The sequence below is a fragment of the Ovis canadensis genome, chromosome 1 (assembly GCF_042477335.2).
Source record: "Ovis canadensis isolate MfBH-ARS-UI-01 breed Bighorn chromosome 1, ARS-UI_OviCan_v2, whole genome shotgun sequence".
NCBI lineage: Eukaryota > Metazoa > Chordata > Mammalia > Artiodactyla > Bovidae > Ovis > Ovis canadensis.
Window position 1 is genome coordinate 232,425,868 of NC_091245.1, and position 27,475 is coordinate 232,453,342.

Here is a 27,475-nt window from a genome sequence, read left to right on the forward strand (position 1 = left end):
CTCATGGGCAGATTAAAAGGGCCAAGGCAAACAATAGACTTTTTACAAGGTGGTTATTGAAAAAAAAAAAAAAAGAAGAAGAAGAAGAAAAGAAAAGAAAAAAAGTATCTTGTTTTCCTTTATGGTCAAAAAAACAAAATTATTTAAGGAAGTAGCGACATGAAAACAATGTTAAATGTATAATAGAGTTAAAACTCTGAATGTCACCATATAATAATTCAAAGTCAAGAAACTAATAGGATCTGAGAGAACTGTAATTTTCATTCTGAAATCTGTAACATAGATTATATGAATAGTTATGGTATCAGGAAAATAGAACTGGGAGGACCTAACTTGCTATTATACTGTGGATAAACACACTGAGGCTCAAAATACTTACATGGCATTTCCAAGTCAATTACTGCCAAATCATCAGGTAACTGTAAAAGTATTTCATGTTCTTTTTTTTTTTTTTCTGTTTCTATAGCTTTACTATCATGTTCTTTTTTGAACTACCTTCTCATTCTCTACTACTTTTCCATCTTCTCTCACTTTTAAACGATCAAAAGACGTCCCAATCCATGACTACCCTTGCTGGCTAAGCCCTGGATAAAAAGCCTTCCTTATGTATTTCTCTTCTAATCCTTATCCAATTCCTGAAAGTAGTTATGTTTATCACAGCCATTTTATAGATAGAGAAACAAAGGCTTAAGGAGATGCCAAGTGACTTAAAGTGACTTGCCCAAGATCATACAGCTAGTAAATGGAAGAGTGTGTGTGTTTAGTCGCTCAGTCATGTCCGTCTGTCTCTTTGAGACTCCATGGACTAGCCCACCAGGCTCCTATGTCCACGGGATTCTCCAGGCAAGAATACTGGAGGGGGCTGCTGTGTGCTTCTCCAGGGGATATTCCCAAACCAGGGATTGAACCCAGGGGTCTCCCACATTGCAGATTCTTTACCACATGAGCCACCAGGGAAGCCCAGTAAATGGAAGAACTGGATTTAAAATCAGGTCAACAATCAGGTATGAGTTATTAAGTGTTGTGCTACACTTAGCTTCTCTATTAGCTTCTTTTCCTCAATTTCATGGATAAGCCCCATTGGTTTTATACCCTTCATTCCATTCACCATTCATTCACACAACTCATTCAAACTCCACCATTGAGTGTCTCCACCCTAGTGTTTAATATTAAATAACTGGTTATTTTCTGAAGCTAAAAGATCAAGATCCAGTAAAATAACAGTCCTTCCTTTTCCACTGCCACTACCTTAACTAAGTCTTTGTCACCACTCTCACCATTACTCACTCTAAGACTCCTTGACGATCTCTATCTTTAATTCACTCTCCTTAGTGCTGCTTTCCTGATTTATTATAAAATCCTTCAAGTGAAAACTCTTCTGGAACCTCCTCTTATATTTCCTTCTTACATTCTTCTTCAGCCAGAATGAACTAAAGATCCCAAAAGGAAAACTAAATTTTAAAATATGTATTTGTACTTGCTTATCATTTTTCTTAAAGAAACTCTAGAAGGACATATAATAAAACTAATAAATATAATGACTATGTATGAGAAGGTAGGAGAGAAGGAATTAGGTGGATGGGGGACAAAGTGGGACAGAGACTCTACTGTATGTATACCTTTATATAATGTCCAATTTTGAACTATATAAACATATTACATATTCAAAAAAGATGAAAGGGAAGGAGAGGAAAAAAAGAGAGAGAGAGAAAAACAAAACAAAAAGAAAAAAGAACAAAGCTCAATGTCACCCTCTTCTTTCCAGAAAGCACTTTCCACATTTTCCGTCTGACAATAAAACATTAATTTCACTCCAAAAAAAAAAAAAAAAAAAAGGCAAATAAAAATGGTTTCCCAAATACACTGTGATTCCTCTTGCTTGAATCCTTCTGTTTTTCCCTCCCCTTTTTACTTCCTCATCCATGTTCTTCCAAATGGTCTAGGTATCAACACTTCTGAAAAACCCCAAAATATTTCTCACTTTGGGTTAAGTGTCCTTCTGATATGTTGTCCTAGAATGGTGGACATCTCTCTAATACAGCACTCACATTACACTGTTATCATCAATTTACATGTCTGATTTACAAACTGGATGGAAGTTTCTTAAGATTAAAGACCATGTCATCCATTTTTTCAATATCCAGTAACTATAATAGTGCCAGACACATTTTAACAGCATCCAAAGTATCCATAGCACAAAGCATTTGCTATAGCCTTTGGGTCAGGTCCAAAAGTCATCACGATTTAATCTTGCCATACAGGAAATATTACACTGATCACTACAGCCCCAGCTCTGCCATAGGTCGCTCTAGTTTTCAAATTCTAAGTTAAAATACTCAAAGAGGTGAAGATATAAAGGAACAGAAAATTTAATACGCCAGGCCAAAACTCTCCTGAGTTCTACACGTACATATTCTCTGCCTGCCAACCTGTCCTCTTGAATGTTCCAAAGGTTTCATGCACTCAATACATCCAAAGCAAACTTATGATCTTCTCCCTCATACCATTGTCTCTTCCAGTATAACCCATGATCAATAAAAATGTAACATTAACATTTCACCGAACAAACTGGAAGACCACTGATCATCCTTAATATTTTCATCGCTTTTACCAAAATCTTTTCTCAAATCAAATCCATAATTAAATATATGAATATGTCTCCAATTCATCAACTTTTCTATCTCCAGCAAAAAACCCTGGTCCGAGCTACTATTACATCTCCCCTAGACTACTGTGCTACTTATCTGGTTTTTTTGCATACACTCTTACCCTCTGCAATCTGCTTTCCACAATGCAGCTGGAGTGATCTTTTCAAAACACTAATCTGATCACATTATCCATTAGATTAAAACACTTCAAAGGCATCCTGCTAATCTTGAGATAGAGACCAAAATCCTTAACCAGGTTTACAAGGCCCTGCAGAGTCTAGCCCCTATCTGTTTCTCTGGCTTCATCTCACACTGTGCCCTCTCTTGTCTCCATTCTAGTTACTCTGACCACATTTCAGTCCCTGGTCATACTGGCCTCCCTCCCATTCAGGGACATTTGCTAATGTTTCCTCTAACAATAATGTTCTACATCCATCCCTCAATAATTTCTATTCATCCTTATTCCTTCGGGAAAGTCTACTTGACTCCCTCATCTTCAATCATATGTCATTTAACACTATGCATCCCTTATCCTGGCACTTATTATTGCTGAAAACTTGTATTTATTTAAGTAATTCATGGCTGCTTTTTTGCCCAAACAGACTATAAACTCCACAGAGTCTTTAGAACCATAACTGTTCACCACAGGATCTCTAAGACCCTGCTCAAATAAATTCTTGATAAACAAGCGATAGAAGGAAGGAAGGGCACCTGTTAGGCAGACAAACCTACACTATACTCAGTCACCAGCATCCTTGCATATAGAAAAGGTAAAGACTCCACATCAAAGTAATTGATTTAATGAGAGAAGCCTGATAATTATTATTGTTGTTCAGTCACTAAGTTGTATCTGACTCTTTGTGACCCCATGAATTGCAGCCTCAGGTTTCCCTGTCCTTCACCATCTCCTGGAGTTTACTCAAACTCATGTCCACTGAGTCGGTGGTGCCATCCAGCCATCTCATCCTCTGTTACCCCCTTCTCCTGCCCTTAGTCTTTCCCAGCATCAAGGTCTTTTCCAGTGAGTCGGCTCTTCACATCAGGTGGCCAAAGTATTGGAGCTTCAGCTTTAGCATCAGTCATTCCAACACTCAGGACTTATTTCTTTTAGGATGGACTGGTTTGGTCTCCTTACAGTCAAAGGGACTCTCAAGAGTCTTCTCCAACACCAGAGTTGAAAAGCATGAATTCTTCAGGGCTCAGCCTTCTTTATATTCCAACTCTCACATCCATACATAACTAGTGGGAAAACTATATCTTTGACTAGACAGACGTTTGTTGGTGAAGTAATGTCTCCCTTTTTAAAATATGCTGTCTAGGCTGGCCATAGCTTTTCTTCCAAGGAGCAAGTGTCTTTTAATTTTATGCCTGCAGTCATCATCTTGCAGTGATTTTGGAGCCCAAAAAAAGTAAGTCTGTCACTGTTTCCATTATTTGCCCATCTATTTGCCATGAAGTGATGAGGCTGGATGCCATGATCATCGTTTATTGAATGTTGAGTTTTAAGCCAACTTTCTCACTCTCCCCGTTCACTTTCATCAAGGCTCTTCAGTTCAGTTCAGCTCAGTTCAGTCGCTCAGTTGTGTCTGACTCTTTGCGACCCCACGAATCACAGCACACCAGGCCTCCCTATCCATCACCATCTCCCGGAGTTCACTCAGACTCACGTCCATCGAGTCCGTGATGCCATCCAGCCATCTCATCCTCTGTCATTCCCTTCTTCTCCTGCCCCCAATCCCTTCCAGCATCAGAGTCTTTTCCAATGAGTCAACTCTTCACATGAGGTAGCCAAAGTACTGGAGCTTCAGCTTTAGCATAATTCCTTCCAAAGAAATCCCAGGGCTGATCTCCATCAAAATGGACTGGTTGGATCTCCTTGCAGTCCAAGGAACTCTCAAGAGTCTTCTTCAACACCACAGTTCAAAAGCATCAATTCTTCGGTGCTCAGGCTTCTTCACAGTCCAACTCTCACATCCATACATGACTACTGGAAAAACCATAGCCTTGACTAGACGGACATTTGTTGGCAAAGTAATGTCCCTGCTTTTGAATATGCTATCTAGGCTGGTCATAACTTTTCTTCCAAGGAGTAAGCGTCTTTTAATTTCATGGCTGCAGTCACCATCTGCAGTGATTTTGGAGCCCAGAAAAATAAAGTCTGACACTGTTTACACTGTTTCCCCGTCTATTTCCCATGAAGTGATGGGACCGGATGCCATGATCTTCGTTTCCTGAATGTTGAGCTTTAAGCCAACTTTTTCGCTCTCATCTTTCACTTTCATCAAGAGGCTTTTTAGCTCCTCTTCACTTTCTGCCATAAGGGTGGTGTCATTTGCGTATCTGAGGTTATTGATATTTCTCCTGGCAATCTTGCTTCCAGCTTGTGTTTCTTCCAGTCCAACTTTTCTCATGATGTACTTTGCAAAGTTAAATAAGCAGGGTGACAATATACAGCCTTGACATACTCCTTTTCCTATTTGGAACCAGTCTGTTGTTCCATGTCCAGTTCTAACTGTTGCTTCCTGACCTGCATAAGGTTTCTCAAGAGGCAGGTTAGGTGGTCTGGTATTCCCATCTCTTTCAGAAGTTTCCACAGTTTATTGTGATCCACACAGTCAAAGGCTTTGGCATAGTCAATAAAGCAGAAATAGATGTTTTTCTGGAACTCTCTTGCTTTTTCCATGATCCAGCAGATGTAGGCAATTTGATCTCTGGTTCCTCTGCCTTTTCTAAAACCAGCTTGAACATCAGGGACTTCACGGTTCACGTATTGCTGAAGCCTGGCTTGGAGAATTTTGAGCATTACTTTACTAGCCTGTGAGAAGAGTACAATTGTGCGGAAGTTTGAACATTCTTTGGCATTGCCTTTCTTTGGGATTGGAATGAAAACTGACCTTTTCCAGTCCTGTGGCCACTGCTGAGTTTCCTAAATTTGCTGGCATATTGAGTGCAGCACTTTCATAGCATCATCTCTCAGGATTTGAAACAGCTCAACTGGAATTCCATCACCTCCACTAGCTTTGTTCGTAGTGATGCTTTCTAAGGCCCACTTGACTTCACATTCCAAGATGTCTGGCTCTAGATGAGTGATCACATCATCATGATTATCTGGGTCGTGAAGATCTTTTTTCTATAGTTCTTCCGTGTATTCTTGCCACCTCTTCCTAATGTCTTCTGCTTCTGTTAGGTCCATACCATTTCTGTCCTTTATCGAGCCCATCTTTACATGAAATGTCCCCTTGGTATCTCTAATTTCTTGAAGAGATCTCTAATCTTTCCCATTCTGTTGTTTTCCTCTATTTCTTTGCATTGATCGCTGAAGAAGCCTTTCTTATCTCTTCTTGCTATTCTCTGGAACTCTGCATTCAAATGCTTATATCTTTCCTTTTCTCCTTTACTTTTTGCCTCTCTTCTTTTCACAGCTATTTGTAAGGCCTCCCCAGACAGCCATTTTGCTTTTTTGCATTTCTTTTCCATGGGGATCGCCTTGATCCCTGTCTCCTGTACAATGTCATGAACTTCCATCCATAGTTCATCAGGTACTCTATCTATCAGATCTAGGCCCTTAAATCTATTTCTCACTTCCACTGTATAATCATAAGGGATTTGATTTAAGTCATACCTGAATGGTCTAGTGGTTTTCCCTACTTTCTTCAATTTGAGTCTGAATTTGGTAATAAAGAGTTCACGATCTGAGCCACAGTCAGCTCTTGGTCTTGGTTTTGTTGACTGTATGGAGTTTCTCCATCTTTGGCTGCAAAGAATATAATCAATCTGATTTCAGTGTTGACCATCTGGTGATGTCCATGTGTAGAGTCTTCTCTTGTGTTTTTGGAAGAGGGTGTTTGCTATGACCAGTGCATTTTCTTGGCAAAACTCTATTAGTCTTTGCCCTGCTTCATTCCGTATTCCAAGGCCAAATTTGCTTGTTACTCCAGGTGTTTCTTGACTTCCTGCTTTTGCATTCCAGTCCCCTATAACGAAAAGGACATCTTTTTGGGGTGTTAGTTCTAAAAGGTCTTGTAGGTCTTCATAAAACCGTTCAATTTCATCTTCTTCAGCATTACTGGTTGGGGCATAGACTTGGATAACTGTGATATTGAATGGTTTTCCTTGGAGACAAACAGAGATCATTTTGTCGTTTTTGAGATTGCATCCAAGTACTGCATTTCGGACTCTTGTTGACCATGATGGCTACTCCATCTCTTCAGTTCCTATTCCCTTTCTGTCATAACGGTGATGTCATCTGCATAACTGAGGTTATTCATATTTGTCCTGGCAATCTTGATTCCAGATTGTGCTTCATCTAGCCTGGTATTTTGCATGATGTACTCTGCATAGAAGTTATATAAATGTGACAATATACAGCCTTGACGTACTCCTTTCCTGATTCAGAAACAGGCCATTGCTCCATGACTGGTTCTAACTGTTGCTTCTTGACCTGCACACAGATTTCTCAGGAGGCAGGTAAGGTGGTCTTTCAGAATTTTCTACAGTTTGTTGTGATCCACACAGTCAAAGGCTTTCGTGTAGTCAATAAAGCAGAAGTGGATGTTTTTTGTGGATCTCTCTTGCTTTTTCTATGATCCAATGGATACTGGCAATTTGATCTCTGCTTCCTTTGCCTTTTCTAAATCCAGCTTGAACATCTGGAAGTTCATGGTTAATATACTACTGAAGCCTGGCTTAGAGAATTTTGAGCATTACTTTGCTAGCATGTGAAATGAGTACAACTGTGCAGTAGTTTGAATATTCTTTGGTCCTGCCTTTCTTTGGGATTGGAATGAAAACTGACCTTTCCCAGTCCTGTGGCCACTGCTGCGTTTTCCAAATTTGCAGGCATATTGAGTTCAGCACTTCAACAGCATCATCTTTTAGGAATTGAAATAGCTCAACTGGAATTCCATCATCTCTGCTAGCTTTGTTCACAGTGATGCTTTGTAAGGCCCACTTGACTTCAATTCCAGGATTTCTGGCTCTAGGTGAGTGCTCATACCATCATGCTTATCTGAGTCATTAAGGTCTTTTTTATATAGTTTTTCAGTATATTCTTTCCACCTTATCTAATATCTTCTGCTTCTGTTAGGTCCATACCATTTCTGTCCTTTACTGCATGGTGAATACTTTATATTGTGTGGTAAAGATTTTATAAGGCAAGTACTACCTGAATAATGAAACCAGACAAAGAAGAAAAACAACTCTTATGAATACAGACACAAAAATCATCTATAGAATAGCAGCAAACTGATTTCCACCACAACAAAATGAGGCTTGTCTCAGGAATGCAAAGATCGTTCAATATTCAAAAGTAAATCAGTGTAATCTATCTTATTAACAATCTAAAGAAGAACAAAACCCACATGATTGTGTCAAATGATGCTGGAAACGTATTTGACAAAATTCAGCACCTACTATGAAATACAAAATCCCTAACAAAGTAAGAACTACTCAAAGTGATAGAGGATATCAACAAAAATGTAGTGAAAGCATTTCATCATGATGAAAACTTAAATGTTTTCTCCTAAACGTCCTTGCTTGTCATTCTTATTGAAAATAGTACTAGAAGTCCTAATTTGTGCAATAAGGCAAAATAAATAAAGAGTATACAACTTGGAAAGGAAGAAATAAAACTGTCCCTATGACACTCAACTGTGTATATAAGGTGCCCTAAGGACTCCAAAAAAAATGCATTTATTAGAACTAATACATTTAGCAATGCTTCAGTTCAGTTCAGCTCAGTTCAGTCGCTGAGTCATGTCCAACTCTTTGCGATCTTGTGAATCGCAGCACGCCAGGCCTCCCTGTCCATCACCAGCTCCCAGAGTTCACCCAAACTCTACAGAATATAAAGTCAGTGTACATGTGCACACACACACATACACACACGTTATACATCAATTATATATATATGTATATATATATAATATTTCTACATATTAGAAATGAACAATCAGAAACTGAAATTTTAAAACCAGTATCATTGAAAATTGATCACCCCAGGGCTTCCCTGGTGGCCCAGTGGAAATGAATCCGACTGCCAATGCAGGAGACATGGGTTCAATTCCTGCTCAGCAAGGACCCCACATTCTGCAAAGCAACTAAGCCCATGTGCCACCACTATCGAGCCTGTGCCCTAGAGCCCAGGAACTACAACTACTGTGCCCACGTTCTGTAACAACTGAAGCCTGCAGGCCCTAGAGGCCGTGCTTTGCAACAAGAGAAGCCACAGCAATGAGAAGCCCATGCACCGCAACTAGCTGCAACTAGAGAAAAGCCCATGCAGCAATGAAGACCCAGAACAACCAAAAAATAATTCACTAAACAAGTAAATTGAAAAAAAGACAGATCACCCCAAAGTGAGATACTTAGGTATAAACCTAAGAAAACATGTACAGAATATATATGTTAAAAACTAAACAGGTTAATAAGAAAAATCAAACCATGTTCATATCAATTCTCTCCAGACTGACCTATAAATTTAACATAAATCCAATCAAAATTATTTTTTTACTTATAGACAAAATTACACTAACATTTATTTGGAAAATCAAAGGAACTAGAAAAACTAAAACAATTAAAAAAATAAAATTAGAGAAACTACAGCAATTGATTTTAATGACTTACTATAAAGTTAAAGCAAACAAGACAGTGTGATACTAGCAAAGAAATAAATAAAAGACTGAAATAGAATAGAGAACACAGAAACAGACCCAGACAAATATGACCAACTGATTTCTGACAAAAGAATAAAAGCGATTCAATAAACTGCAGTCTTTTAAATATATTGTGTTGGAACAATTGAATATTTAAACATCCATATGCAACAAACAAAAACCTCAACTTAAGCCTCACAACTTATACAAAAAACAGAACACATTAAAAGAAAAAAAAGCTTCAGAATGCATTATAGCCCCAAATGTAAAACATAAAACTATAAAACTTAGTGAAAAAAGGGTAGGGGAAAATCTTCACAGCCCAAGGTTGGCCAAAGAATTCTTAGATATGCCACCAAAAGCACAGCAAATTATAGATATAGCCCATCAACTGGACTTCATCAAAATGAAAACTTTTTGCTCTGCAAAAAACTTCAAGAAAATGAAAATGCAAGTCACAGACTGGGAAAAAAAAATTCACCACACATACACTAGACAAAGGGCTTGTATTCAAAATATATAAGAATGTCTTAAAATAATAAAGAATAAAAATTTGAAAATGATCTGCAGAAATACCTCACAAAAGAAATATAAATGACCAATGCACACATCAAAAGATGCTCAACATCACATTTTCAAGTCACAGAGTCTGCAAAGCATTTGTTTGCAAACTATATAAAGACGTCTCAAACTCACCAATAAGAAAAAACAAACAAATTTTAAAATATGTGAAAGAGATGAACAGACATATGGATTGCAAATAAGTACATGAAAAGGTACTTATTGTTATTAGCATTAGGGAAATTCAAATTAAAACCATGATGAGATACCACTACACATCTGTATGAATGGCTGAAATAAATAATAAGAGTTAAAATGTCAAGTGCTGGTGAGGATTTGGAGCAATTGCAGCTACTGAAGCCCACATGCTCTAGAGCCCATGCTCTACAGCAAGGAAGCCACGACAATGAAACAGGCCCGTGCACCACAACTAGAGAATAGTCCCTGCTTGCTAGAACTACAGAAAAATCCATGCAGCAATGAAGATCCAGCACAGCTGAAAATAAATAAATAGAATTATTTTTTAAAAGGGTTTTTTTAAAAAAAGAATTGATGACATTGTAAAGCAATTATCCTCCAAATTAAAAGTATTTTTAAAAGAATTAATGAAAACAAATACACACACAATACAGAGAATCAACAAAGTCAAAGGTTGGTTGGTTGCAAAAACTAATAAAGTCACAACAAGATTAAGAAAAAAATGGAAATATAAACAATTGATATCAGGATGGGAAAAGGATTACTACATAATTAATAATATATACAGATAACCTCCAGAGGTTATAAAGATTTTTATGTCAAAAATATTGAAGACTTAGAGGGAATGAACAAATTCCTAGAAAAAAAATTTTTTTCTAACTTACCAAAACTGACACAAAAAGAAACAGAGATCTGATTAGTCCTATAACTATTAAAGAAATTAAATCTACAAAATAGTCTTTTAGGTCAAGGGGCTTCACTTGTGAATTGTTAAACTTTTCTGCAATATAGAAAAAAAGAGTATATTCTCCTACTCAACTGATAAATGGATAATAATTTGTGGTACATCCATAAAACAAAATACTACTCAGCAATATAAAGGAACAAACTAATACATGAACAGCCAAAATATATCTCAAAAGCATTATACTAAGTGAAAGAATCCAGATACAAAAGACTGTATACTTAGTAAGATCTCACACAGTTAAATAAGTAAATATTTAAAATAATTTTTAAAGGCTATATACTGTACGACTCCATTTATGTGATATTGAAAAAAAGGTAAAACTTTTCAGTTTGACAAGGACTAGCAGAAGTGGGGTAAGGATACTGCACACAGAGAATGAGGAAATTTTTTAAGGTGATGGAAATACTGTATATTCTGATTATGATGAGAGTTACAGGACTATATCATTTGTCAAAGCTCATAAAACTATATATCTAAGAATCTTACTGCATGTAAATCATATCTCAGTAAATATATATGACTTAAAGAAAAACCTGATATAGAAATAAAAGTATACGAAAATTTCCAGAAACAGTATCAATGGTAAATATTTTAAGCAGACATTGCTTTGATAATTTCAGAAGCACACATCCTGTGATAAAATTTCAATAAAACTCCTCTGAGCTTAAGTTAAGCCATAAAAATTTTTCAAATTAACTTTGCAGCAGCAAATTTACTGGACCTAACACTACTGATTGATAGATTAAAATCTAAACATTTTCAATTAGAGTAAATAATCTAATAGGTACCTATCAGTTCAAGCAACTGTATATGTATTTATATAAAAGTACTATTCTTGTCTAGACAGCTTTGAACAATGAAAACATATTTTTTCTTCTCTTATTTTTCACCTTTTTTTGTGGATTTTGGGTGGATTTAATTTCTAAGTAATCACAACAATGGAGAAGGAAATGGCCAACCCACTCCAGTATTCTTAGCGTGCTACAGTCCGTGGGGTGGCAGAGAGTCAGACACGATTTAGTGACTAAACAACAAACAACAGTCACAATATAAGTTTTATCTCTCATTTATTCCAAATCTATCACTTTTCAAAATCGGACACCTACCAGTTTCTTTGTCTAATGTAGAATGCTCTCCTTTATCTTTCTCAAGAAAAAGCAGCTAAGACTGCAACATGACAACCAAATTGATTTTCATGGTCTGCTTCCAGGTGGCCTGACACAGGCTGGCATATTCACAGGGGCCAAAGGCTGCTGGTTCAAAACCTCCTCTTGGAGTTCAGAAAGAATTAAAACAGCAGCACTCGTTGTATTTTCCTAACTGAACCTGCTGTGTTAGTGATCATCACATACATACTAGTTTTTATAAAGTGTCTATACCCACAAGATCCAACCTCTGAGGCTCATCCCAATCTTCCTGTAGTTACACACTATCTCAGAACCTAAGGATCATATCTCGAGCACTAAATGAAAAGTATTAACCCCAAACACCATCTGCAGTCTTTCTTTTATTATATACTTCCAGTGCCTTGAAATCGAAGATAGGGTAAACATGGATGGAATGCATACAACTTACTCTGCTTCAGTGGAAAATTGTACCCCATAACTACATCTATCCAAAGAGATTATTCCTATCACCTGTCTACACATATTCTATTTACTAGGACATTAAAAACATTTTAACCAACCATCTTAAAACTGACCTAGATATCCACATTAAAATATAAAAAAAAAATCTTCATGTAGAAATCTGTTTCCCAATCTTTGCTGTTTAATCAAGGAAGTTAAACTTCTGCTTCTCTGCTTGTGCTGACCGAGATTTAATGATATGACAGCCACACAGTATTATGGTGTATTCCAACCTGTTCTATTTTAAAGATTCCATTCCAATGATCACTAGACTGGGAAGAAAGCCTATGAGAAATGGACAAACTAGATCCTTTAAAAAAAAAAATATTGAACAGATTGCTTCTATTCAGATTAGCATCATTCAAATCTGAGACACCCAAGGTGCTTTACAATGAGGTATAAATTAGAACTATAATGAGTAATTATAAGCAACAGCTTAGCTTTTAGGGGAACTGCCTGTTTACTTAGAAAGAAAAGACTTGGCTGGCAGTCCAAGTTTATTCCCTCTACATCCCTTTAACAATAGTGTAGAATATTTAGCTTACAAAGCCATACATAACTAACTAAAGGCAAACACCAAGGCCTTCAGTAAAAGTTCCCTATGGAGTGGTATATTTAACTCTAGTAGTTTGCTCTGTAACCATGTACTAAATCAGCAGAGTAGGTGACACCAATTAAGATCCTGAAATAGATTAGGCAAGAAGAGTCATCAATGAGGACTGGAATTTTAATCAGTATTTAAAATATAAATCCTAGAAGTGACATTCAGTTTTTTAAATGACTGATGCTAAATGATATTGATTGCAGCATGATTGATAACAAAGTACAGAAAAGGATAGAGGAAGTTTTGCGGACTTCTTTAAAAATGTAGTCGAGAGGCTTTGATGGAAGTCACATATGGTTATGTGTGTGCACATGCACACTTAAACCAGGCATGGAGTGGTAGGGGGAAAAGTTGGTTATTTTCCTAACAACAAAAGTTCAATTCTATCATTTTTAGACACTTAAAAGCTAAAATTTATAACCCAGAAACAACTTTTAAAACCATTTATTTATACTTTCTACAAATATTTCAGTACTTGTTATAATCCTAGTAAATATAAATACAATAAATAAGATATATATAATTTGGCAATTACAAAATTTTATAGTTACAAAGGTCTCTGTTCAGATTAGGTATAGATACTGTGGGTGCTAACTGCATATCTATTTAGCATCTCATGAGAGGCAAGAAATACTTTATAAAGGATGTGATCTCTAAAATGAGACAAAAAGATCACTGGAACGGACAACATTAAAGAAAGAGTTTTTAAGGCTGAGGGAATATTTCTTTAAAAAGACACAAAGGTAAGAAAAAAGAATGATAGTTGAAAAACTGATAATCACAGGAATCAATACTTAACTTCATATTATTAATAAAAAAATAAAATAACTATGATTTATTAAAACCCTAAAACATAGATAGTCTCTTACACACAATGCTTCTAATATTTACAGCTTTTCAACTATCGTTACCCCAATTTTGGGCTTCCCACGTATGCAGTGGTAAAGAATCTGCTTGCCAATGCAGGAGTTGCAGGTTTGATCCCTGGGTTGGGACGATCCCCTGGAGAAGGGAACAGCAACCCATTTCAGTATTCTTGCCTGAGAAATCCCATGGACAGAGGAACCTGGCAGGCCACAGTCCATGGGGTCACAAAGAGTTGGACACAACTGAGTACAGCACAGTGCAGTCGTTTTACAGAAGAAATTTAAAAGTTAAAGAGAATAACTTGTCTTGTTAGGAAAAAAATTTTAAGTGATTTGAGATGACCAAAAAAGATGACTGGGTGTTTTGTTAGGGTGCCTTTTCAAGTTACTTCCACCTTTCTGTGTCCCATATCTCAAGTATTTTTAAATTCCACAAATTATAGATAGTTGATAACAATGCAAACTACTATGTTCCATAGATACTCAAATGATTTGTCCAGTGGAGTTAAAACTGGTTTCCCTCCCCATGTAGAAAAAGGCAGTTTTGAATCAACCAAGCAAGGTCATGTCAGGCAAGCTTGTTCTCTGGATTTTCCTTTGAGCTCTTTGTAACAACTTTTGGGGTTCCCTTATTAGCTAATGAGTTAAACAACAGCTTTGGCATGGGTTTATGTATATGTTTATGAATCATGATATAAACTTAAAAAAAAAAATCCTTTAATAGATCCAAAGAAAAATAACTCACAGTTTGAAGGTTTGTGTGGATTCTACATAGTTGCAAAGACAAAGTTCTTTCCATCACACACAACTCACTACTTATCTCCTTTTAATCTTGAATGTTAAAGATTTTTGTAATGGTAAAGGGTCTCATCAAATTTTTATACTCCATGTGATAAAACATATTAAAAAGTACAGCTTGAGGCTACTTTCACTCTTACCAATTCTTCACATAAGTATAATTTCTCAGCTTCTAATGGAATGAAAAAGGAAAATAAAAGGATCTCCTCTCATTCCAAGGCTTTTCACAGCCAAACAACCACAAAAAACAAAGACTGGGCTTACAATTCATGCCATTTAATGCTCTATCAGGCATAATTCATGTCAAATTCTACTGAGCAAACTCTGGGATAATTAAAGTGTACTAATATGATGAATAAGAGAAAGGTGGTGACCTGGGGGAGAACTTATAAAACCAATGTCTCCTGCTCTTGTTGATTATTCTTTTTGTTATGATGGATTTCCTTTCTCGATCTCACCTTTTTGAAAAATTAGATTGTTCCTGTTGAACCAAACTATTCAATAATACTTGGTGACAAATATTCAAATCCACATAACGGAAGTTTGATGGTAAATTTTACTGTCATATAAAATACTCCTAAAAACATAATGAGCCACTGTTATTGGCATTTATTCAGTTCATAAGTAAATTGTAAAAGCTTTAAAAAGGAAGAAAAATCCAGCACACACACTTAAAGATGTATTTGTTTATCTGCTTAACAAAACTGACAGTACGAAGCTTCTTTTGCATGTTACAATGACATGTGTTAAAGGTATATTTCCTTCGAACCATTTACCCTTCGCCACTGGTGAAAGGCAACAAGATCTCTTTACAAAGTCTCGTCTTTTTCAATAAATTTTGCATGAAAACATGTTATCCTGGCACAAAGTTGCCTGCTGTCACATCCGAAGTGTGATAAATGTTTAATGAAAACAACACCACACAGCTTGGTGTCAGACAACAGCTATCACACAGCCCTCCTTTGATCCAAACAGACACTTAAAAGGAGTTCTAAGCACACTCTGCACCACAGAATTCTATAACCTATATGCAAATAGGGGTAAATTAGCATAAATGACTTCCTGCTGCATAAAGAAATAAGAGGTAAAGAAAAATATGACAGCCTCTAAGAGTATGTAACTGCTGTCAAACTCAAGTCCAGCATTCCCAAACCACTTCCAACATCTTCTGCCAAGCACTAGGTAGGAAAAACCTCATCAACAGGAATTTAATACATGAAATTCTACAACTGAAGATAGGAACATTGCTAAGTTCCAAGCCATATCTTTATACACAGAGTATGACTACTGCATGATACTAAACTTCTAAAATTAATTCTAATACTTTTTAATTATCAATATTCACATTTTATAGAAGAATACATTAAAGCTCACAGAAAATAACTTGTCTTGTAGGGGAAAAAATTGTGGAAGATTTAAAACTAGCATTAATTCTAATTTCTGCAATTTAACTTTCCCAGAATCTAAACCCTTTAGCATACTTTTTTTTAAGATGTACCATTCATAAAGGCTGGGCTTTCCTTATGGCTCAGCTGGTAAAGAATCCGCCTGCAATGTAGGAGACCTGGGTTCGTTCCCTGGGTTGGGAAGATCTCCTAGAGAAGGGGAAAGGTACCCACTCCAGTATTCTGGCCCTGTATAGTCCATGGGTCGCAAAGAGTAGATGTCACTGAGCGACTTTCACTTTCATTCATAATGGCTATATGTTCAAAAGTAGCAATTCCCATGAACAAAAAGTATATGTTGCCTCTGTTGATATACTTTCTGTGTTTTTAGTATATAAAAATATACCTAAAATAATTTTAATATAAGCAATATAACTTCTAATTACATTGCACAGTCAACTCTTCAGTGGAAGACTTTACATATAGGGAACTACAGGCCATGGGCTATAACCAAAGCCTAATTTCACTGCTATCCCTGTGACTTCTAGATATATTTTCAAAGAGACTTAAAGAAGACAATTGATTTAGTGGGAGTCACATTTAAGAAATTATATTTAAATACATCCGTCTCACATTACCTACCAAAAAGCACTGCTGCAGTGCATTCTGTATATCCAGAGGGAAAGTCTTACCTCTCTTAAAAGTAGAAAGCTTCAGAAAGTTATACAAAGGAAAAAGTTATCAACTCAAGTGTTTGGGAAAACTATTCCAGAAGTTCTTGATGGGCACATTTCTGAGAAGAGCATTTATCTACTGAAAAGCTAATGAGGGAATAGTAAAAGTGAAAAGCTTTCACAGTAGTGTCTCATGAAGGAAAATACATTAGGTTCCTGATGAATCCTAAAGTTATTCAAATTAAGAAAGCATTTTACTGGGCAATAAATGCTTTAAACCAAATTTTCTCAGCTGGTGATTTAAAATCATGATTGAAAATAAATTAAAATCAACGGCGATGGCACTCCACTCTAGTACCCTTGCTTGGAAAATCCCATGGATGGAGGACCCTGGTAGGCTGCAGTCCATGGGGGCGCTAAGAGTTGGACACAACTGAGCGACTTCACTTTCAATTTTCACTTTCATACATTGGAGAAGGAAATGGCAACCCACTCCAGTGTTCTTGCCTAGAGAATCCCAGGGACGGGGGAGCCTGATGGACTGCCATCTATGGAGTCGCACAGAGTCGGACACGACTGAAGCGACTTAGCAGCAGCAGTAGCAGCATTCAAAATCTACTCTTAAGGATGGCAGCATGATTTAAAATCAATAGTGGTATGTCACTGGAAGTACTGACATTTATTAACAACTAATTTTCAAAGAAGTCTATAAAGATGTTTTATAGTGGTTGACTATACTTTAAGGATTTCCCTGGTGGCTAAGACAGTAAAGAATCCACCTGCAATGCAGGAGACCTGGGTTCAATCCCTGGGATGGGAAGATCCCCTGGAAGAAGGCATAGCAACCCACTCCAGTATTCTTGCTTGGAGAATTAACAGAGGAGCTTGGCGGGCTACAGTCCATAGAGTTGCAAAGAGTCAAACACGACTGAACAACTAAGCACATACTTTTTGCAGGTTGAATAAAATATTTCTAGAGAAGGCTCAAATGGGATATACAATTTAAGTCAGAAGACTTAAATGGGATATACAATGTTCACATCATCAAACCAAGTTATAACTATAATATACCATGGAAAGTTTCATATTTCTAATTTTTGACTCTCAATAAAAGTTTGCTTAACAAAATGGTATTGTTAGGCGTTCAATTTCAATTTAATAACTCTATTATTAATAAAATTTGTTTTCATGTTGCAAAGACATGTCCACATAAAAGAAATATAATCATCTAATGATATAATAAATATTTGTTCTAAAAATTTGGGAGGAAGTAATATAAACAAAATCTGCATCAATATTTAAAAAATTAAATATTCCTAGAAATCAAGTTTTATAAATGTAAAACATTAAAAATTAGAGTCATGAAACTTTCTTGATAAAATCTAAGACAAGCCTTGGTTAGCATCTTTCCTGTATTAATTTTTCACTCACTGTTGTAAAGAAAGGCACCTTTTAAACCCTATAAACACCTGATATCCTCCTAGTTTATATTAGGTCTTCATTCTTCAGCAAATTAATGGAACGAATAGATCAGTTTATGATGTTATAAGATAAATCCTAATAAAAACCATTAAAATGCCCCAGAAATTTCCAGAACGTGTACTCAACTAGCTGCTACTTTTTAAAGGTTTTTCAGAATTTTCCTATTATTTTTTCCAATTTATAAAATACTCCTTTACCCATTATTGTACTTACTCTCCTTGCTTTCTACTTCATAAATGTCCACTTTATGTCCTATCAATATTTGTAAATATTTATATTTTCAAACTGGTTTGATGAAAACAAAGATTGTTATGCATAAAGAAGCAGAATCACATGAGCTGTTATTTTCTCTTATATGAGGAAGCATGTAGGGTTATTTAGTACAAGCTAAAATCCTTGTTGCTGAGTTACACAATCACAATGAGTTGATACATAAGTCCTAACTCAATCATTTGTGAATCATTTTTCCTTTCTCTCTACCTACATGCATTCCTTAAATCAAATTTCAAAGATTCAATGAAGCCATCACAAAAATACATTTAATTAAGGCCTAAAAATTTTTGTGCTTTTATTAATATAATGAAAAATAACTTCAAATAAACAGATGAAATGCTAATGTGGGAAAGTACAGAAGAAAGGCAGAAAAGGAATTAATCTTTTACTAATAACATATATCCAAACCAATCAGAGAAAAATAAGGAACAGAAGATTCTTTTACTTTTCTTTAGCTACTTCCTATGAAAGTTTAAGCAACAGCATATCACTTGAACTCACACAATACAGATCACCATCAATAACCATGGGTTTTGTGCTATTAAGAGTCAGGATACTATTGTCAGTGAATTTGAATTAGAAGCCTAACTCTGCCATTTATTTACAAGTCCAATGATCACAAGTCTTCATCCGTATAAATGGAATAATAAAAGCATGTATTTCATTAGGTTATTATGAAAATTAAATGAGATACTATATGTCTAGCAAAACTTCTGGCACTTAGAAAATATATTTAAAATGTTAGATGCTTATTATAATATCCACAGTAAGTAAAGCTTATTGTGCGACAGGCATCAGGGGTAGAAGCCAGGAGGACCCCATGCCCGGGAGGAGCTACCCCACATCCGAGGTCAGGGGTGGCGGCCGGAGGAGCCACCCTGCGCCCAAGGCCAGGGGCGGTGGCCGGGAGAAGCAACCACACGCCCAAGGCCAGGGGCACTGGCTGAAAGGAGCAACCCCACGCCCCAGGAGCTGTGGTTGCCTGGGCGCAGGAGGGCCTAGAGGAGCTATCCAATGTAGAAGGTCAGGAAGGGCAGCGGTGAGGGGATACCCCTCCTCCAAGGTAAGGAGCAGCAGCTGTACTTTGATGGAGCAGCCGTGAAGAGATACCCCACGCCCAAGGTAAGAGAAACCCAAGTAAAATGGTAGGTGCTGCAAGAGGGCATCAGAGGGCAGACACACTGAAACCATACTCACAGAAAACCAGTCAATCTAATCACACTAGGACCACAGCCTTGTCTAACTCAGTGAAACTAAGCCATGCCTGTGGGGCAACCCAGGATGGGCGGGTCATGGTGGAGAGGTCTGACAGAATGTGGTCCACTGGAGAAGGGAATGCAAACCACTTCAGTATTCTTGCCTTGAGAACCCCATGGACAGTATGAAAAGGCAAAATGATCGGATACTAAAGGAGGAACTCCCCAGGTCAGTAGGTGCCCAATATGCTACTGGAGATCAGTGGAGAAATAACTCCAGAAAGAATGAAGGGATGGAGCCAAAGCAAACACAATACCCAGCTGTGGATGTGACAGAAGCAAGTTCCGATGCTGTAAAGAGCAACATTGCATAGGAATCTGGAATTTCAGGTCCATGAATCAAGGCAAATTGGAAGAGGTCAAACAAGAGATGGCAAGAGTGAACATCGACATTCTAGGAATCAGCGAACTAAAATGGACTGGAATGGGTGAATTTAACTCAGATGACCATTATATCTACTACTGTGGGCAGGAATCCCTCAGAAGAAATGGAGTAGCCATCATGGTCAACAAAAGGGTCTGAAACTTGCAGTACTTGGATGCAATCTCAAAAACGACAGAATGATCTCTGGTCGTTTCCAAGGCAAACCATTCAATATCACAGTAATCCAAGTCTATGCTCTAACCAGTAACGCTGAAGAAGCTGAAGTTGAACGGTTCTATGAAGACTTACAAGACCTTTTAGAACTAACACCAAAAAAGATGTCTTTTTCATTCTAGGGGACTGGAATGCAACAGTAGGAAGTCAAGAAACACCTGGGGTAACAGGCAAATTTGGCCTTGGAATGCGGAATGAAGCAGGGCAAAAACTAATAGAGTTTTGCCAAGAAAATGCACTGGTCATAGCAAACACCCTCTTCCAACAACATAAGAGAAGACTCTACACATGGACATCACCAGATGGTCAACACCAAAATCAGATTGATTATATTCTTTGCAGCCAAAGATGGAGAAGCTCCATACAGTCAGCAAAACCAAGACCAGGAGCTGACTGTGGCTCAGATCATGAACTCCTTATTACCAAATTCAGACTCAAACTGAAGAAAGTAGGGAAAACCACTAGACCATTCAGGTATGACCTAAATCAAATCCCTTATGATTATACAGTGGAAGTGAGAAATAGATTTAAGGGCCTAGATCTGATAGATAGAGTGCCTGATGAGCTACGGAATGAGGTTCGTGACATTGTACAGGAGACAGGGATCAAGACCATCCCCATGGAAAAGAAATGCAAAAAAGCAAAATGGCTGTCTGGGGAGGCCTTACAAATAGCTGTGAAAAGAAGAGAGGCAAAAAGCAAAGGAGAAAAGGAAAGATACAAGCATCTGAATGCAGTTCCAAAGAATAGCAAGAAGAGATAAGAAAGGCTTCTTCAGCGATCAATGCAAAGAAATAGAGGAAAACAACAGAATGGGAAAGACTAGAGATCTCTTCAAGAAAATTAGAGATACCAAGGGGACATTTCATGCAAAGATGGGCACAATAAAGGACAGAAATGGTATGGACCTAACAGAAGCAGAAAATATTAAGAGGTGGCAAGAATACACAGAAGAACTGTACAAAAAAGATCTTCACGACCCAGATAATCATGATGATGTGATCACTCATCTAGAGCCAGACATCCTGGAATGTGAAGTCAAGTGGGCCTTAGAAAGCATCACTATGAACAAAGCTAGTGGAGGTGATGGAATTCCAGTTGAGCTGTTTCAAATTCTGAAAGATGATGCTGTGAAAGTGCTGCACTCAATATGCCAGCAAATTTGGGAAACTCAGCAGTGGCCACAGGACTGGAAAAGGTCAGTTTTCATTCCAATCCCAAAGAATGCTTAAACTACTGCACAATTGTACTCTTCTCACATGCTAGTAAAGTAATGCTCAAAATTCTCCAAGCCAGGCTTCAGCAATACGTGAACCGGGAACTTCCAGATGTTCAAGCTGGTTTTAGAAAAGGCAGAAACCAGAGATCAAATTGCCAACATCCGTTGGATCATGGAGAAAGCAAGAGAGTTCCAGAAAAACATCTATTTCTGCTTTATTGACTGTGCCAAAGCCTTTGACTATGTGGATCACAACAAATTGTGGAAAATTCTGAAAGAGATGGGAATACCAGACCACCTGACTTGCCTCTTGAGAAATCTGTATGCAGGTCAGGAAGCAACAGTTAGAACTGGACATGGAACAACAGACTGCTTCCAAATAGGAAAAGGAGTACATCAAGGTTATATATTGTCACCCTGCTTATTTAACTTGTATGCAGAGTACATCATGAGAAATGCTGGACTGGAAGAAACACAAGCTGGAAGCAAGATTGCCAGGAGAAATATCAATAACCTCAAATATGCAGATGACACCACCCATATGGCAGAAAGTGAAGAGGAACTAAAAAGCTTCTTGATGAAAGTGAAAGTAGAGACTGAAAAAGTTGGCTTAAAGCTCAACATTCAGAAAACGAAGATCATGGCATCTGGTCCCATCACTTCATGGGAAATAGATGGGGAAACAGTGGAAACAGTGTCAGACTTTGTTTTTTTGGGCTCCAAAATCACTGCAGATGGTGACTGCAGCCATGAAAATAAAAGACACTTAACTCCTTGGAGGAAAACCAAAGTAGATATTATATTCAAAGGCAGAGACATTACTGCGCTGACTAAGGTCTATCTATCTAGTCAAGGCTATGTTTTTCCTGTGATCATGTATGGATGTGAGAGTTGGACTGTGAAGAAGGCTGAGTGCCGAAGAATTGATGCTTTTGAACTGTGGTGTTGGAGAAGACTCTTGAGAGTCCCTTGGACTGCAAGGAGATCCAACCAGTCCATTCTGAAGGAGATCAGCCCTGGGATTTCTTTGGAAGGAATGATGCTAAATCTGAAGCTCCAGTACTTTGGCCACCCCATGCGAAGAGTTGACTCATTGGAACAGACTCTGATGCTGGGAGGGATTGGGGGCAGGAGGAGAAGGGGACGACAGAGGATGAGATGGCTGGATGGCATCACTGACTCAATGGACATGAGTCTGAGTGAACTCTGGGAGTTGGTGATGGACAGGGAGGCCTGGCGTGCTCCGATTCATGGGGTCGCAAAGAGTCGGACACGACTGAGTAACTGAACTGAACTGAAGTAAAGCATTTTGTTCATAAAATTACTTGAATTTCACTGGCTTCTCACTGCCTGTAGAATTAACTCTAATATCCTTACTATGAAGTGAAAGTGAAATATGCACAGTTGTGTCTGACTTTTTGTGACCCCCTGGACTGTAGCCTACCAGATTCCTCTCTCCATGAATTATCCAGGGAAGACTACTGGATTGGGTAACCTGTTCCCTTCTTCAGGGGATCTTCCCAATCCAGGCATCAAACCCAGGTCTCCCACATTGCAGGTGGATTCCTTACCGTCTGCACCACCAGGGAAGCCCAAGAATATTGCAGTCAGTAGCCTATCCCTTCTCGAGCAGATGTTCCCAACCCAGGAATCAAACCAGGGTCTCCTGCGTTGCAGGTGGATACTTTACCAGCTGAGCTACCAGGGGAGCTCCACAACATATAAGGCATTCTCATAAACATCTCTCATTATTATAACCCTTCTGTAAACCAACCCCATTAGACTTCAGTTCCTCAAGTATGCCATACCCACTTTGCCTTCCTCCAAGTATCAATATTTCCACATGAAGTTCATTTTGCATACAACATTCTATGCCATCTTCTCCTTCCTTCAATGTATCAAAATCACATCTTCAAGAGCCCATCCTAACATGCTGACTAATCTAGGTTGACTAGTTTAATGTTCATGAAAATACCTTGCACTAGAATATGTCAAGACTGAAGATGAAACCCAATGTGCTGAGACTGGCCTCTTGGAAAAATAAAAAGGGTCTAGGTCTGCTGACTTCCAAACTGTTGGTTATATTAGCAATAAATATACTTATCGCTTAAGCCAGAGATTGACAAACTATAGCCCTTGGGCAAATCTAGCCAGCTGCCCATTTTAAAAAATTAAGTTTTGTTGGAATTTAGCTATGCCATTCATTTAGTATTATCTATGGCTGCTTTCATGCTAAATGGGCAGAGTTTAGTAGTTGCAACAGAGACATAAGGCCCAGGAAGCCTAAGTTATTTACTATCTAGCTCTGCAAAAAAGCTTCCTGCCTTTGGTTTAAGCTACATTTAGTTAGGTTTTGTTACTCGTAGCCAGAAGTATCCTAACCCATATGAGTTAGTTTCCTTTTGAAACATTCATCTGACTTCACTGCAATAATTTATATATCTTCCTTTCTATATATGCTTATTTTGCCACTTGCATGAAATCTCTCAGTAGGACTGGGCAGCCATTATGTACTGATTATTTAACATACACATGACAAATAGAAGGCATTCAAATATTGTTGACAGGACAAGTAAACAAATGAATGAGTGTATCTGATCAATAACCAATAAACATTTATTAACAACTACGTACATTAGGTATTCTGAGACAAAAGACCATACAACAGCACGCTCTGCCCTAAATGCTTAAAAATCAGGTTTACAGACTTCCCTGGTGGTCCAGCGGTTCAGACTCTGCATTTCTAATGCAGGGGGCATGAGTTCGATCCCTACTCAGGGAACTAAGATCCCACACACAGCACACTGCAGCCAAAACACTAATAAAATAAAATAAAACTGTCTATTTAAAAGAGAAAGAAAAATCACGTTTAAGAAATAAACATGAAAGCTGTAGAAAACAAATATGTAAGTTATTTTTGAAGCAAAACAGGGGGCATTGTCATATGTAAGTACTACCATACTTAATGTATATATCAATGATAGCCCCACTAAACCCTGATTTTAAATCATACCAAAGGGTATGAATTTGTGTGTACTTGGCACTAACTAGAAGGCAGGGCACACTGACATAATACCACCCTGTCCTATGGGCCACTAAAACCATGAAGGCAACTGAATCAGGCTATTCACTGCTTTCTGGCATCCATACTCAGGGCCCTTCAACTGACACCTCATGTTTTGACCCTGTTCACTACCTTTGTTGAGATTTAAGAAATAATGACAAAAATGATATTATTATCTTATAAACCTGTCATCTAAGAATGAGTCCCTTGAACACAACAAGCTCTGAGTGATCAAAGAATCTAACCTGTACAGCTGGCCCAGACCTTCAAGATTACTGTCACTATATGAGACCCTTTCCTGAAACTACCCAACCTCCTTATTTATTCATGCTCTTGTTTCTCTTACCTTTAAAATGCCCCATATAATACTTTATGTAATATCAACTTTATTCTAAAAATGTAAAACTTGGTGAAGTAGAAAGCAAAGATTTAATGACCAGTAAAAATCATAGTCACATCACATAATCATAGTCATGTAATAGCTAAAGCATAAACCAAAATGAGGAGGGGAAAAAATGAACAAGGGGCAAGGCATTTCCTTGATTGACATAATTTATTTGTCTTCTTAGTCCGTATTTCCAGTCTTAGAAACTTACTCTATATGCTCTCTTTTAATCTATCATTCTCTAACTTTTGCCCCTTAATATATTTCCCCCATACCCTCTCTGATCCTCATTTCATTCTAACTCTGGCTAAGTTAGCCTCCCTATCTTTAAAGTCAGATATCCAACCCTGCTGCTGCTGCTGCTAAGTTGCTTCAGTCATGTCCAACTCTGTGAGACCCCATAGATGGCAGCCCACCAGGCTCCCCAGTCCCTGGGATTCTCCAGGCAAGATCACTGGAGTGGGTTGCCATTTCCTTCTCTAATACATGAAAGTGAAAAGTGAAAGTGAAGTCACTCAGTCGTGTCTGACTCTTAGTGACCCCACGGACTGCAGCCTCCCAGGCTCCTCTGTCCATGGGATTTTCCAGGCAAGAGTACTGGAGTGGGTTGCCATTGCCTTCTCCATCCAACCCTATCTCCTCTAATATTCAACAATCCTTAAAACTAGAAAAGACAGAACTCAGGATTTTATAGGGCAGTGACTGCTCAATGTGCATTAATGGCTGCAGGGTGATCAGGGAAAAGAAAGTCACATAATAATGTAACATGTTCCCAAAATCCACTACAAATGGATCATTTCAAAGAATACATAAAAGCCAATAATCCAGGCAGTTTTATATATTATCACTGTAAATCTGGATAAAAATAAGCGTACAGACAACTGTGAAAAAGAAAGGGATGGGAAGAATTCCATATCCTTCAATAAACTTAATTCTTTACAGAATCAAGATCTCAAGGAACCATATCGAAGATCTTGGTAAGCTCTTCAATTTAACACTGAAAAGTGACACACTAAAAGACAAAATACTTGTACTGAAGTATTAAAGTAAATATATATAGGATGTTGAAAGAATGACAAAAGAGGACAAATTCTAAGATGCTCTACTTCACAGAATAAAAGACCCCAATGTCATTTTGGAAAAACAAATAAGAAGCTGTAATTTAAGCTAATAAAGATTTCATTTCATTTCAACATCTTCTAATTAAATAAACAGTTTTGAGCGGACGTCAACATCCAAAAATCCAAACAAAATTAGAACAACTGTTTTAATGAAAACAATCCCAGAAAAGGCCTCATATGCACATACACTCACCTAATACACACATAATCTTTATATTAATGAAGTCCTCATTCTACATTGAAAGAAGTCTTAGCCAATAGTAAATCATGTAGTTCCCTCCCTTATCTTTTTTTCTTTTTCCCTAAGAGTTTTAAAATAAGCCAATATACATCTTCAATCATAAGTAATCTTCAAATTTTAAGTATCATATTCATGATGAGGAAAATGGAACTTCCCTAACAAACTATGTAAATTTTCCTTTACTGACATAATAAGTTTTGCAAGTACAATTTATTTCTAAGATTTATTTTATAAATATTAAATGAAAACAGGAATAGAAAGGAAGTACAGTAAAAATCTGAGATAAGTTATTTTGACTTATCTTTTCTTCTTTTTCCATTATATTCTCCCCTTTTTTCCATCTAAGAAACACATCAGAAGATGAAAATACATTTGATTGCTGCTATGGAATCACTGAGTCACCACTGCTTAGATTTGCTTCAACTTACCCACGTTTGATGTTGTGTAATTCCTTGTCCTTGCCTTTATCCTTTTCCTTTTCTCTTTTCTCCTTATCTCTGCCTTTACGTCGTTCTCTATCCCGAGACCGACTACGTGTTCTTCTGTGACTTGACCTTTCACTGCTTCGACTATGGGAACGTGGCCGAGGTCTTGATCGGGACCTACAGTAAGTAGATTTCATTAAATACATTGAGAATATAATTTGTATTATGAAATAAAATTTTTTTAGCTGTCTGAAAGAAAAGGATTTAGTTTTAATTAAGGATTCAGTTAACTGTGTGAAGTGAGCATCTAAAGATGATTCTTTATGAATAAATATATGTGAGGGAAACATAGGTGCCAATTTTACAAAAATATACGGTTTAGTCAAAGAGTGTTTGTTCAGGTGTTCACGGGTCCCTGGTGGCATAATGGATACAAATCCGCCTGCCAACATAGGGGTATGTGTTTGACCCCTGGTCGAGGAAGACCCCACAAGCCTTACAGCAACTAAGACTGTGCACTACAACTACTGAGCCCGCACTTTAGAGTTCATGAGCTGCAACTACTGAGCCTGCCCACCTAGAGCCGACGCTCTGCAACAAAAGGAGGCACTGCAATGAGAAGTCTGTGTACCACAACTAGATAGCAGC

General features: G+C 37.6%; 1 protein-coding gene across 8 annotated transcripts in view; it reads right to left on the minus strand.

The window, feature by feature from the left end:
- The window catches only part of RSRC1 (arginine and serine rich coiled-coil 1), a 450,301-nt gene that overhangs the window by 316,013 nt on the left and 106,813 nt on the right, over window positions 1–27,475 (minus strand). For 4 of the 8 annotated variants that reach the window (XM_069561621.1, XM_070289404.1, XM_069561631.1 and 1 more), the window contains exon 4: window positions 26,831–27,004. The exons of the other annotated variants lie outside the window; for them this stretch is intronic. In XM_069561621.1, coding sequence (XP_069417722.1) covers window positions 26,831–27,004 — 174 coding nt within the window. The remainder of the gene's footprint in view (window positions 1–26,830; window positions 27,005–27,475) is intronic. 8 annotated transcript variants of the gene reach the window in all.